This window comes from Balaenoptera borealis (assembly GCF_965194805.1).
Source record: "Balaenoptera borealis genome assembly, chromosome: 1".
NCBI lineage: Eukaryota > Metazoa > Chordata > Mammalia > Artiodactyla > Balaenopteridae > Balaenoptera > Balaenoptera borealis.
Genome location: NC_138860.1, coordinates 79277128 through 79291477, shown reverse-complemented (window position 1 = coordinate 79291477; position 14350 = coordinate 79277128). Strand labels below are relative to the sequence as shown.

General features: G+C 37.2%; 1 protein-coding gene across 1 annotated transcript in view; it reads left to right on the top strand.

Annotated features, from left to right (window-relative positions):
• Positions 1-4116, top strand: part of LOC309618705 (uncharacterized protein) — a 40356-nt gene extending 36240 nt beyond the window's left edge. Inside the window, 2 exon segments of the mRNA XM_082372883.1 lie at positions 720-1359; positions 1362-4116. Coding sequence (XP_082229009.1) covers positions 720-1359; positions 1362-1684 — 963 coding nt within the window. The 3' untranslated portion in view covers positions 1685-4116.
• The last annotated feature ends 10234 nt before the right edge of the window (positions 4117-14350 follow it).

Below are 14350 nucleotides of genomic sequence, written 5' to 3'. Positions count from 1 at the left end.
TAAGGTCCCACCCAAATCCCATCAATTGAGTGAGTCAAATAGATTGTTTGATTAGGGGAAAGGATGAACGAAAGTCAACACAATATTATTGCCTCCATAAATAAACACAAATAGGAGTTGGGTTTGCATGTTGGTCCAGTAGTTTTTTGAAAACAAAACAATAAGATTAAAAAATAAAACCTGAAGCAGACATATGTTTAAAGTATCTCCAAAAGGAAACTTAAGAAAAACTAGCACTAATTCCTGAAAATTAAATAACTTATGTAGCAGAAACTGACATTTACTAGAAGTTTATAGTATGCATGTGCTCTGCTAAGTACTTTAATTTTCATAAGAAAACTAGTAAAGAGATGCTATTAGTACCTTTATGTTACAAATGAAAAAGCTGAGACACAGAGGATTACACAGATAATAAATGGTAGAGTTAAGTTGGCATGCAGGAAGTTTTCAGACACTTTCATTCCCTAACTGATATTTGAAGTAGGGAGTGTGAAAATAATTTCCTAGACTTAAACACTATGAGAGATGCAGAAACGTCAGTGGGAACATGTAATCTGAGTTTTTGGAAACAATTCCATAAATTGACATGATTGATAGGGCATTTCCTACTAGCATTAGTCCTTACCCCTTCTCCTATTTAGTATTCTTCAACCCATAGTGGAACTAACTATCTCCACCTTTCATGGTAAAAAATGTTTCTTCATTCTTGTTCTCTGTAGATCAATATTGGGGAACAAGTCAACCAAACTAATTTCTCCTCTGTCACAGAGTTCCTGTTGCTGGGATTCTCCAACTTTGGAGAAATCCAGCTCGTCTTCTTTGCTGTTTTTCTGTGTCTATATTTGATTATCCTGAGTGGAAACATCACCATTTTCACTGTCATCAACCTGGATCACAGCCTTCACATACCTATGTACTTCTTCCTAGGGATCTTTTCCATCTCTGAGACAGGCTACACCTTTGTCATCCTGCCCAAGATGCTTATAAATCTGTTGTCTCTGCTGAGAACAATCTCATTTGTTAACTGTGACACTCAGATGTTTTTCTTCCCTGGCTTTGCTGTCACTAATTGCATTCTATTTGGTGTCATGGGTTATGATCGCTATGCCACCATCTGTCATCCACTTCGGTACTCTATTCTTATGAGCTGGCAGGTATGTGGAGAACTGGCAGCCACTTGTGCTGTGATTGGTTTTTTGTTCTCACTGATAGGCTCCCTCTTAGTCTTTCAACTACCTTTCTGTGGCCCTAACAAGATTAACCACTACTTCTGTGACATCTCACCAGTTATCCAGCTTGCCTGTACTGATACCTACATCAACGAAGTGGTAATCTTCATTGGTGGAGTTACAGCACTCATGGTCCCCTGACTTTCATTTTCATTTCTTATGGTTTCATTGCTCATACCACCCTGAAGATCCCATCAGCTGAAGGCAAGCGAAAAGCCTTCTCCACCTGTGCTTCCCATCTTACTGTAGTCATTGTTCACTATGGTTGTGCCTCCTTTGTCTACCTGAGACCATCATCCAAGTACTCATCCAGAAGAGATAAGCTCGTGACAGTGACGTACACAGTTGTGACTCCATTGTTGAATCCCCTGGTGTATAGCCTCAGGAACAAGGATGTCCAGATGTCCATTCAGAAAGTGACTGGCAGAAGAGGATTTTATCCTAAAGCTCTATAATGAGAATACTTCACATATACAAAAAAAATATTTTCTGAGGACATATCAATAACTATAAAATGATGATACTGTTGTCTTTCATTTACATAACACTTTAAAACCTCATAGTGAAAGATTCTCCGTGGTATTATTTTGATAGGCTTTGTGAAGTGCATTCTTAAACTTGGTGTAATTCTTAATCAGATGCATATTTCAAAAGCTCTTAAATATGAACAGGGAAGTATTTTGATTTTTCAGAATATTTAAATAAGAATGATTTCAGTCTCTTCCAGGAAGGATAAGTAACATTGTGAATGGTAATTCAGTATAGAAGGTTCAGTCATCACAAGTTCTCAATAGTTTAGCAAAACCTTAACAGGACCCTTCACAAAAAATCATGAGAAAATGAAATAAATCTAGTTGAAAATTATTAACATAACCATGAGCTATTAGTGTTGGAATGGACTCAAGACTATCACTTCCAACTGTTCTGTCATTGCAGGAATCTCACTTGCAGTATTTCAGCCTCTAGTTTAACCACTGTTAAATATCTCTGTTATAAAGCTCCACTTTTATATAGCTTCTTCCTTTTGGTCCCACTTATTATCTCCAGAGATGCATATCTTGTGTCTAATATTTCACTTACACAGCAGCAATTCAAATATTTGATGATGAATGATGTATGCTTTCCTAAAAACACCTTTAACCTAGGTGATGACTCCTTTGATAAATCCTAGTCATCTTTCTCTGGATTATTCTCAAGGTACTTTCCATTCTGTTAATAGCATTCTTCAAAAGAGTCACCAGGGAATGGGTGTAATACTCCAGGTGACTTAGGATAATCATTTCCCTTATCTTGGAAGTCAATTTTATACTAATACAGCCTGAGTTTCTTCCCTAACATTTCCCTATAAGCTCTATCGCATGTGTACCCTTCTCTAACCCCTATGTCTTTTAGACTAAAGGATTTTATATTATATATCCACATTCCTATCTTTATGAAGCCTATTTTGATTAGTTTAGTTTAGTTGTATTGTTCTTTATCAATTATCACCAATTATCAATCTTCTGTTCTCTGCAGAAGGTATTGCACATATGCTCACTTCTACTTAAAACAACAATGATCTACTCTCTCCTCCCATAGCCCTCTCAGTCACTCCTTCCAAACACAATGTTACCTGATAACATTGCATCATACTTTAGAGAAAATGTAAGGTATCAAACTGAAATCCCCTCTTTTTTCTTGTCACTGCATCTGTAAACGTACTTGTACCACAATTATTCTAATATTTTCTTCATTCCTATTACAGCGAAATAGTTCTTTTTAGTTTTCTCAAATGCCTCTTCCTTTGCAAATTATCTGATTTTGTCTGTTCCTTATTTATCAGTGCTCCCTGAGTCCCTCTCCATGCAATTAGGTTTTCATTTTTTCATTTTAGAAAACAGGGATTGAGGATTTGAAGTTATGTGAGTATATTCAAAATATGAATGTATCTAAAGTTTTTCAGATTGTGCACTTTCTGGCTGGTTATACCAGACAATACATGCTCTCCAATATATAGATCTAAAGAAAGCTAGAGGAACTCAAAGGAATTGATCATTTGAGTTGATCAATTCAACCCCTAGTTAAAGACATTTTTACTTCCCTCTGGTTTTGTACTAGGGAAGAACAAATCTGACTTTATATTAGAGCTATTTCTTTTAACCGTTATATCCTATTGCAAGTTAATCACCAAAGGGATGTTACCTATAAGCTTAAATTATACATAATGGCCCATCTCTGGGAACCCTGTCTCCTATGTAATGAGTGTTAAGCTAAAATACCTTTGTTCAGCTCACAGGAAACATCCTGACCAGGTCCACCTGTGAATGGCTGCAGGAAGGAAGAAATTAACACATCCCGGAATCAGGACTTTACCCACTTCCGTTTTAGTATAAAAGAAGCCTGAATTCTAACTCCAGCAGGATGGTTCTTTGGGACACTAGTCCACCATCTTCCCGGTCTGCTGGTTTTCTGAATAAAGTCACTATTCTTTGCCCCAACAAATCATTTCTCGATTTTATTGACCTTTAGTATAGTGAACAGTACAAGCTTGGACTGGGTAACAGTTTGTCAAGTTTTTTAGGTAGGAAAAAGCAGTTTTAGTATCGATATTGGAAAATGAAGATGTGGGGGGAATCAACTGACTGATATCAATTTAATAAATTGCTAAAGCCAGCTTTCAGGTTCTATGAATTATTTACTCTTTCTTTAACTATTTACTGAGTACCGGTTATATGATGGAAGAAACAAAGATAAAATAAACATTGTTCCTGTTTAAAAATATTGAATCTACTACATACTTCCCCAAACTCTTCACACAGATAAGAATAGTGGCTCTTTTTGATTAAATAAAAGCTGCTAATAGTTTTATATATATATATATATATATATATATATATATATATATATATGTATATGTATATATATATATATATGGTAAATGATGCTCCCTTTCTCTTTTTCTTTAGTTCCCTTTCCTAAACATTTTTAAATTAAAATATCATATATGAAATGTAATGAATATCAACAATAAGGTAAATAACAACTTCTGCTTTTCCCAAGATGAATTAATAGAGATTGGACTGGAACACCCCCAACTTAAAAAAATGGAACACTGGAAAAATATGCAAAACATCAGTTTTCAGACATTGGACAGCAGGCAGCATAAGATGTGGTCCATGAAAGAAGAGAAACAATTTCTCCACCTTATAACTTGTAAGCAGTTTCTAGGGTGCAAAGCAAAGAATACGAATCCCAATAGCAGACACTAGAGAAGGCTAACTTTAGTTTAAAAAATGCTGAAAGTGAAGTTTGTGGTGGAGAGGCCAAAAGAGAAAAGAGCAGTCTCTGACTGACTTATTTAGCTAGGGGTGTTTATTATTCTAGTAACTATGTCTTGGTATTAACCAAGTGAAGGTAAATACTTTCACAAAACACAAATAATAGATATTACTCTGTGATCATGATGCAGTGAGAAAAAAAAATATTTAAAAATTTTAAGTACTAAAGTTAGAAGTTTAGTTATCACAATTTTTGTTTGAGGGGGAATCCAAAGAGTGCCAGGTGATCTCACTGAGTTATGAAGACAGAGACTGGAGTTCAGAGAGGACAAAGGGGCCTTTTACAAAAAAGAGAACTAGAAAGGAGTTAGCACACAGAAAGAACTCTACATGTCTAAAAAAAGAAATTCCATCAAATCTTTGGCAGAGTACTGACACACACATCTATGAGAAGAAAATACCTCTTGTAGAAGATGGGGAAAAAACTACTGTAAGCAATAAACCACATTATCCCTAGAGCTCAAAAAAGAAGTTTAAGCTCCCAACAGCCAGAGTAGACTTTGTAGGACACACAGCACAAGGTAGAATCCTCATAATGGTATTTTCTTAGCAGTTGGAATAAATCAGTACTAGTTTAAAGGCTGCTCTGATGCACTTTAAAAAGCTTAAGAGAAGGCTTAAAATTATTTAACTGATTTTAAATGAAATAAAGTCAGATCTGAACAAGATATAATCATACTTAATACAACAAATGTTAGCAGCAAAAAACATAAAATCAACAATTTCTGACATCTAATTAAAAGATATTAGACGTTCAAAGATGCAGGAGGAATATAAACCAGGAGCAGGAGAAATATTATTCAATAGAAACAGATCCAGATAAGTTCACTGGCAAAAATTACCAAATGTTTAAGGGGGAAATAATATCAATTCTACACACTCTTTCTTATGGACTGAATGTTTGTGTCCCCTCAAAATTCATATGTTGCAGCTTCAACCTCCAATGTGATTGCATTTGGAATAGGGCCTTTGTGCAGATATTTAAGGTTAAATGTGGCTGTGCTCTCTCTACCCTGTGAGTGCACAGAGACAGGTGCCTATCTACAAGCCAGGAAGAGTCCTCAGGGGAAATGATTGGCTTGGACCTTGATCTGGGGCTTCTAGCTTTCAAAACTACAAGAAAATAAACTGCTTTCTGAAAGACACTTTTAAGAAAATAAAAGGCAAGTCACCAAGTGGAACAACATATTAGCAAAACATATCTGACAAATAATTGCACCAGAGTATAAGAAGCATTCTTGTAGCTTAATATATAGTAAGACAAAAACCCTAACTTAAAAATTGGGCAAAGCATTTGATTAGACACTCCCACAAAGAAGTTGTTTTTTGTTTTTTTTTTACAAAGAAGTTTTATAAATTTTAAGAAAGTCAATGAAAAGATGCTCAACATTAGGGCAAAGCAAGATAAAACCAATGAGATACTGAAAATGACCGCATCAAAATTCTAACATTACTAACCATTGGTGAGGTCATAAATCAACTGAAAGTCTCATACATTCCTTATAGGAATGTAGAATGATTCAGCTACTTTGGAAAATTTGGCAACTTTTTCATAAACTTAAGCAGGAACTTATCATACTGTCCAGTAACAACACTATAACAACTCTCATCTCCTGAAGAGAAATTAAAGTTTACATTTACAAAAAAAAAAAAAAAAAAGAACTTATCTTAATCTTAAACATGCATAGAAGACGTATTAATAAAAGCCCCAAACTAGAAATAGCCTGAATGTCCATCACCTGTTGACTAGAAAAACGAATTGTGCTCTACCCATGCAATGGAATAACACTTAGCAATTCCATATGACTGATATATATGACTACATAGAAGAATATTAAAGTCATTATGATCAGTGAAAGTAGCCGGACACAGAAGAGTACATATTGTGTGATTCCATTTAAATGAATTCCTAGAAAAGGCAAAGTTAAAGTGATTTAAAAAAAAAAAAAAAAAGCATATCAGTTGCCAGTCGCTGGGTCTAGGGGTATGGGTAAGAGATTTAGTTAAAAAGGACACAAGGAAACTTTTAAGGATGGTGGAAATGTTCTATATTGTGATTGTTGTTGTTTTACAGCTACATACTTTTCCAAAATTCGTTAAACACACTTGAAAAAGGTGAAATTTATTAATGGAATCATACTTTACAAAGCTAATTTTGAAAAAACTAACTGTAATAGAAGAAGTGAAAAGTAATTTGTCATAAAATCTATGGTAAGGAAATATAAAAAAACTGTTCTTTTAATGCTTAAAATCTTGAAAACACAATGTTTCTAAATTTTTACTTGTTTTTCTACAAATCTTGGGCCACTCGTTGGCTTTGAACCTTTTTAAATACAAATGAGTCAATTAAGATGAGATGGTAACTTTACTTAGATTGAACAGATGTCAATATCTTTTGTGGAAAAATAGAGAATGGGGGAATGTGGGGAGGGAGAGAGAAAGAGAGACAGAGGGACACACAGAGAGAGACACAGACACAGAGAAAGACACAGAGAGAGAGGGAATAAATCTACAAATCTATAAAAGGAAAGATGGAACAAAAAGAGTGAGATTTATAAGGGAAGAAAGTAAAGATAGCTGAAAAATGACAAATTAGAACAGACACAATCGGAAGGGAGTGAGGGAGGAACCAGAAGGCCCATAAAATCAAAATGTGTTCACAGGAATTCCCTAGTGGTCCAGTGGTTAGGACTCCACACTTTCACTGACGAGGGCGTGGGTTCGATCCCTGGTCAGGGAAATAAGATCCCGCAAGCTGTGCAGCACAACCAAAAAAAACCCCAACAATACAAAATGTATTTACAATTCCCATCTTCGTCTTCTGTGTTCAAACATGTATATATTCAATTATCCTTTCAACCAATATTTATGAAGCACCTACTATGTGCCAGACACAGTTGAATGTACAGATAATTTTATTTTAATTTTATTATTATTATTTATTATTATTTTTAACATCTTTATTGGAGTATAATTGCTTTACAGTGGTGTGTTAGTTTCTGCTTTATAACAAAGTGAATCAGTTATACATATACATATATCCCCATATCTCTTCCCTCAGACAGCTCAGTGGTGTCTAAAGACTAGATGGTTGTGGCTAAAACTTCCAAAACTATGTTGAATAATAATGGTGAGAGTGAGCAACCTTGTCTTGTTCCTGATCTTAGTGGAAATGGTTTCAGTTTTCACCATTGAGGATGATGTTGGCTGTGGGTTTGTCATATATGGCCTTTATTATGTTGACGAAAGTTCCCTCTATGCCTACTTTCTGGAGGGTTTTTATCATAAATAGGTGTTGAATTGTGACGAAAGCTTTCTCTGCATCGATTGAGATGATCATATGGTTTTTCTCCTTCAGTTAGTTAATATGGTGTATCACACTGATTGATTTGTGTATACTGAAGAATCCTTGCATTCCTGGAATAAACCCCACTTGATCATGGTGTATGATCGTTTTAATGTGCTGTTGGATTCTGTTTGCTAGTATTTTGTTGAGGATTTTTGCATCTATGTTCATCAGTGATATTGGCCTGTTGTTTTCTTTCTTTGTGACATCTTTGTCTGGTTTTGGTATCAGGGTGATGGTGGCCTCGTAGAATGAGTTGGGGAGTGTTCCTCCCTCTGCTATATTTTGGAAGAGTTTGAGAAGGATAGGTGTTAGCTCTTCTCTAAATGTTTGATAGAATTCGCTTGTGAAGCCATCTGGTCCTGGGCTTTTGTTTGTTGGAAGATTTTTAATCACAGTTTCAATTTCGGTGCTTGTGATTGGTCTTCATATTTTCTGTTTCTTCCTGGTTCAGTCTCGGAAGGTTGTGCATTTCTAAGAATTTGTCCATTTCTTCCAGGTTGTCCATTTTATTGGCATAGAGTTGTTTGTAGTAAACTGTCATGACCCGGTGTATTTCTGCAGTGTCATTTGTTACTTCTCCTTTTTCATTTCTAATTCTATTGATTTGAATATTCTCCGTTTTTTTCCTTGATGAGTCTGGCTAATGGTTTATCAATTTTGTTTATCTTTCAAAGAACGAGCTTTTAGCTTTATTGATGTTTGTTATCATTTCCTTCATTTCTTTTTGATTTATTTGTGATCTGATCTTTATGATTTCTTTCCTTCCTAACTTTGGGGTTATTTTGTTCCTCTTTCTCTAATTGCTTTACATGTAAGGTTAGGTTGTTTATTTGAGATGTTTCTTCTTTCTTAAGGTAGGATTGTATTGCTATAAACTTCCCTCTTGAAACTGCTTTTGCTGCATCACATAGGTTTTGGGTTGTCATGTTTTCATTGTCATTTGTTTCTAGGTATTTTTTGATTTCCTCTTTGATTTCTTCAGTGATCTCTTGCTTATTAAGTAGTGTATTGTTTAGCCTCCATGTGTTTGTATTTTTTACAGATTTTTTTCCTGTAATTGATATCTAGTCTCATAGCATTGTGGTTGGAAAAGATACTTGATATGATTTCAATTTTCTTAAATTTATCAACGCTTCATTTGTGACCCAAGATATGATCTCTCCTGGAGGATGTTCCATGAGCACTTGAGAAGAATGTGTATTCTGTTGTTTTTGGATGGAATGTCCTATAAATATCAATTAAGTCCATCTTGTTTAATGTACCCTTTAAAGCTTGTGTTTCCTTATTTATTTTCATTTTGGATAATCTGTTCACTGGTGAAAGTGGAATGTTAAAGCCCCTACTATGATTGTGTTACTGTCGATTTCCCCTTTAATGGCTCTTAAAATTTGCCTTATGTATTGAGGTGCTCCTATGTTGGGTGCATAAATATTTACAATTGTTATATCTTTTTCTTGGATTGATCCCTTGATCATTATGTAGTGTCCTTCTTTGTCTCTTGTAATAGTCTTTATTTTAAAGTATATTTTGTCTGATATGAGAATTGCTACTGCAGCTTTCTTTTGATTTCCATTTGCATGGAATATCTTTTTCAATCCCCTCACTTTCAGTCTGTATGTGTCCCTAGGTCTGAAGTGGGTCTCTTGTAGACAGCACATATACAGGTTTTTGTATCCATTCAGGCAGTCTATGTCTTTTGGTTGGAGCATTTAATCCATTTACATTTAATGTAATTATCAATATGTATGTTCCTGTTACTATTTTCTTAATTGTTTTGGGTTGGTTATTGTAGGTCTTTTCCTTCTCTTGTGTTTCCTGCCTACAGAAGTTCCTGTAGCATTTGTTATAAAACTGGTTTGGTTGTGCTGAATTCTCTTAGCTTTTGCTTGTCTGTAAAGGTTTTAATTTCTCCATCATTCTGAATGAGATCCTTGCTGTGTAGAGTAATCTTGGTTGTAGGTTTTCCTCCTTCATCACTTTAAATATGTCCTTCCACTCCCTTCTGGCTTGCAGAGTTTCTGCTGAAAGATCAGCTGTTAACCTTATGGGGATTCCGTTGTGTGTTGTTTGTTGTTTTTCCCTTGCTGCTTTTAGTATTTTTTTTTTTTTTGTATCTAATTTTTGATCATTTGACTAATAAGTGTTTTGGCGTGTTTCTCCTTGGATTTATCCTGTATAGGACTCTCTGTGCTTCCTGGACTTGATTGACTATTTCCTTTCCCATATTAGGGAAGTTTTCAACTATAATCTCTTCAAATATTTTCTCAGTCCCTTTCTTTTTCTCTTCTTCTTCTGGGACCCCTATAATTCGAATGTTGGTGTCTTTAATGTTGTCCCAGTGGTCTCTGAGACTGTCCTCAGTTCTTTTTATTCTTTTTTCTTTATTCTCCTCTGCAGTAGTTATTTCCACTATTTTATCTTCCAGGTCACTTATCCGTTCTTCTGCCTCAGTTATTCTGCTATTGATCCCTTCTAGAGAATTTTTAATTCTATTTATTGTGTTTTTCATCACTGTTTGTTTGCTCTTTAGTTCTTCTAGGTCCTGGTTAAACGTTTCTTGTATTTTCTTCATTCTATTTCCAAGATTTTGGATCATCTTTACTATCATTATTCTGAATTCTTTTTCAGGTAGACTGTCTGTTTCCTCTTCATTTGTTAGGTCTGGTGGGTTTTTGCCTTGCTCCTTCATCTGCTGTGTGTTTCTCTGTCTTCTCATTTTGCTTAACTTACTGTGTTTGGGGTGTCCTTTTTGCAGGCTACAGCTTCGTAGTTCCCGTTGTTTTTGGTGTCTGTCCCCAGTGGCTAAGGTTGGTTTAGTGGGTTGTTTATGCCTCCTGGTGGAGTGGACTAGTGTCTGTGTTCTGGTGGATGAGGCTGGATCTTGTCTTTCTGGTGGGCAGGTCCACGTCTGGTAGTGTGTTTTGGGGTGTCTGTGGCCTTATTATCATTTTAGGCAGCCTGTATACTAATGGATGGGGTTGTGTTCCTATCTTGCTAGTTGTTTGGCATAGGGTGTCCAGCACTGTAGCTTGCTGGTCATTGAGTGGAGCTGGGTCTTTGCGTTGAGATGGAGATCTCTTGGAGATTTTCACCATTAGATATTACATGGAGCTGGAAGGTCTCTTGTGGATCAGTGTCCTGAACTTGGCTCTCCCACCTCAGAGGCACACCCCTGATGATTGGCTGGAGCACCAGGAGCCTGTCATCCACACGGCTCAGAATAAAAGGGAGAAAAAAAAGAAGGAAATAAAGAGTAAGATAAAATAAAATAAAGTAAAATAAAATAAAATAAAGTTATTTAAATGAAAAATAATTATTAAAAAATATTTTAAAGAAGTAATTAAAAAAAAAAGAAAGAAAGAAAGAGAGAAGAGAGCAACCAAACCAAAAAACAAATCCACCAATTATAACAAGTGCTAAAATCTTTACTAAAAAAACCCAAAAAACAATAAAATGGACAGACAGAACCCTAGGACAAATGGTAAAAGCAAAGCTATACAGAGTAAATCACACACAGAAGCATACACATACAAACTCACAAAAAAGAAAAAGGGAAAAAATAATATATCGTTGCTCCCAAAGTCCATCTCCTCAATTTGGGATGATTCGTTGTCTATTCAGGTATTCCACAGATGCAGGGTACATCAATTTGATTGTGGAGATTTAATCCGCTGCTCCTGAAGCTGCTGGGAGAAATTTCCCTTTCTCTTCTATGTTCGCACTGCTCCTGGGATTCAGCTTTGGATTTGGCCCTGCCTCTGTGTGTAGGTCGCCTGAGGGCGTCTGTTCTTCGCTCAGACAGGATGGGGTTAAAGTAGCAGCTGATTCAGGGGCGCTGGCTCACTCAGGCCGAGGGGAGGGAGGGGTACGGAATTCGGGGCGAGCCTGCAGTGGCAGAGGCTGGTGTGATGTTGCACCAGCCTGAGGCTTGCCATGTGTTCTCCCGGTGAAGTTGTCCCTGGATCACGGTACCCTGGCAGTGGCGGGCTGCACAGGCTCCCGGGAGGGGAGGTGCGGATAGTGACCTGTGCTTGCACACAGGCTTCTTGGTGGCTGCAGCAGCAGCCTTAGCATCTCATGCCGGTCTCTGTGGTCCGCGCTGATAGCCGCAGCTTGCCCCTGTCTCTGGAGCTCCATTAAGCGGTGCTTTTAAGCCCCTCTCCACGTACCAGGAAACAAAGAGGCAAGAAAAAGTCTCTTGCCTCTTCAGCAGCTCCACACTTTTTCCCTGACTCCCTCCCAGTTAGCTGTGGTACACTAGCCCCCTTCAGGCTGTGTTCACGCAGCCAACCCCAGTCCTCTCCCTTGGATCCGACCTCCGAAGCCCGAGCCACAGCTCCCAGCTCCCAACAGTCCCAGCGGGTGAGCAGACAAGCCTCTCGGGCTGGTGAGTGCTGGTCGGCACCGATCCTCTGTGCAGGAATCTCTCTGCTTTGCCCTCTGCACCCCTGTTGCTGCGCTCTCCTCCGTGGCTCCGAAGTTTCCCCTCTCTGCCACCCGCAGTCTCCGCCTGCTAAGGGGCTTCCTAGTGAGAGGAAACCTTTCCTCCTTCACATTAAAGGCTGTGCCTCCACAGCTCCCTCCCACTGGTGCAAGTCCCATCCCTATTTTTTGTCTCTTTTTTTTCTTTTTTGTTTTGCCCTACCCAGATATGTGGGGAGTTTCTTGCCTTTTGGGAGGCCTGATGTCTTCTGCCAGCATTCAATAGGTGTTCTCTAGGAGTTGTTCCACATGTAGATGTGTTTCTGATGTATTTGTGGGGAGGAAGGTGATCTCCATGTCTTACTCTTCTGCCATCTTGAAGCTGCTCCTCCTGAAATTTTTTCTGCCCAGCTAGTGACTCTAGGTATTCTTTGATAATTCTATATCTCATTTAATCTCACCCTCCTTGTACTTCCACAACATGTTTTTCTTTATATTTAATGCATTCCCTCATTTTTGTGTACATTGACCTATGATTTTTCCTCTACTGCACATCAACATAATTAATAACTCATTTGTAGAGCACACATTTTGCCAAATTCTTTCATATGTTTATTGAATTTATTCTTCACAACATAAAGTAAATGACATTGACAAGTATGAAATGTGTAAGGCAGGTGTGATTATTTTTTTCATTATAGAAATAAGATAATTATATCTATGAAGTGTCATATTTGTAACAATAATCAAACTGTTTTGACTTAAATGGTACTTTTTTTTTTTTTTGAAATTCACGTTCTTTTATTTATTTATTTATGACTGTGTTGAGTCTTCGTTTCTGTGTGAGGGCTTTCTCTAGTTGCGGCAAGTGGGGACCACTCTTCATCGTGGTGCGCGGGCCTCTCACCATCGCGGCCTCTCTTGTTGCGGAGCACAGGCTCCAGACGCGCAGGCTCAGTAATTGTGGCTCACGGGCCCAGTTGCTCTGTGGCATGTGGGATCTTCCCAGACCAGGGCTCGAACCCACGTCCCCTGCATTGGCAGGCAGATTCTCAACCACTGCGCCACCAGGGAAGCCCGGTACTTTTTTTTTTAATTTATCAATGTTTTCTCCTTGAGGAAACAGACCATGAGTCATATATGTCTTCACTTTTAAGGGTACTGGAGAGCATTTCAAGAATAATGATTTATTGTAATTGTTGGATGAGTAGGTCAATTTTTTTTTAATCTGCTGAATATATAAAAATTTCTATTTTATTTTGTTATTCAACAATGTATAGCATGTGATCTTGGGCATGGAGATTAACAGACCTTTCACTGTTCATTAGATTTGGTTCAGGCTAATATTAAGAATTCTTATGGGAGATAACCTCATTGTAGTTTTGATTTACACTTCTCTAATAATTAATGATGTTGAGCATCTTTTCATGTGCTTTTTGGCCATCTGTATGTCTTCTTTGGAGAAATGTCTCCTTAGATCTTCTACTCATTTTTGATTGGGTTGTCTGTTTTTTTGATATAGAACTGCATGTGCTGTTTGTATATTTTTGAGATTAATCATGTGTTGTGCACTTCATTTGCAAATATTTTCTCCCATTCTGTGGATCGTCTTTTTGTTTTGTTTATGGTTTCCTTTGCTGTGCAAAAGCTTTTGAGTTTAATTAGGTCCCATTTGTTTCTTTTTGTTTTTATTTTCATTACTCTAGAAGGTAGATCCAAAAAGATATCACCTCACACCTGTCAGAATGGCCATCATCAAAAAGTCTAGAAACAATAAATGCTGGAGAGGGTGTGGAGAAAAGGGAACTCTCCTACACTGTTGGTGGGAATGTAAATTTGTACAACCACTCTGGAGAACAGTATGGAGACTCCTTAAAAAACTAAAAATTGAACTACCATATGATCCAGCGATCCCACTCCTCAGTATATATCTGAAGAAAACCATAATCAAAAAGATACATGCACCCTGATGCTCATTTCAGTATATCCAACAACCAAGACATGGAAGCAACCTAAATATCCATTGACAGAGA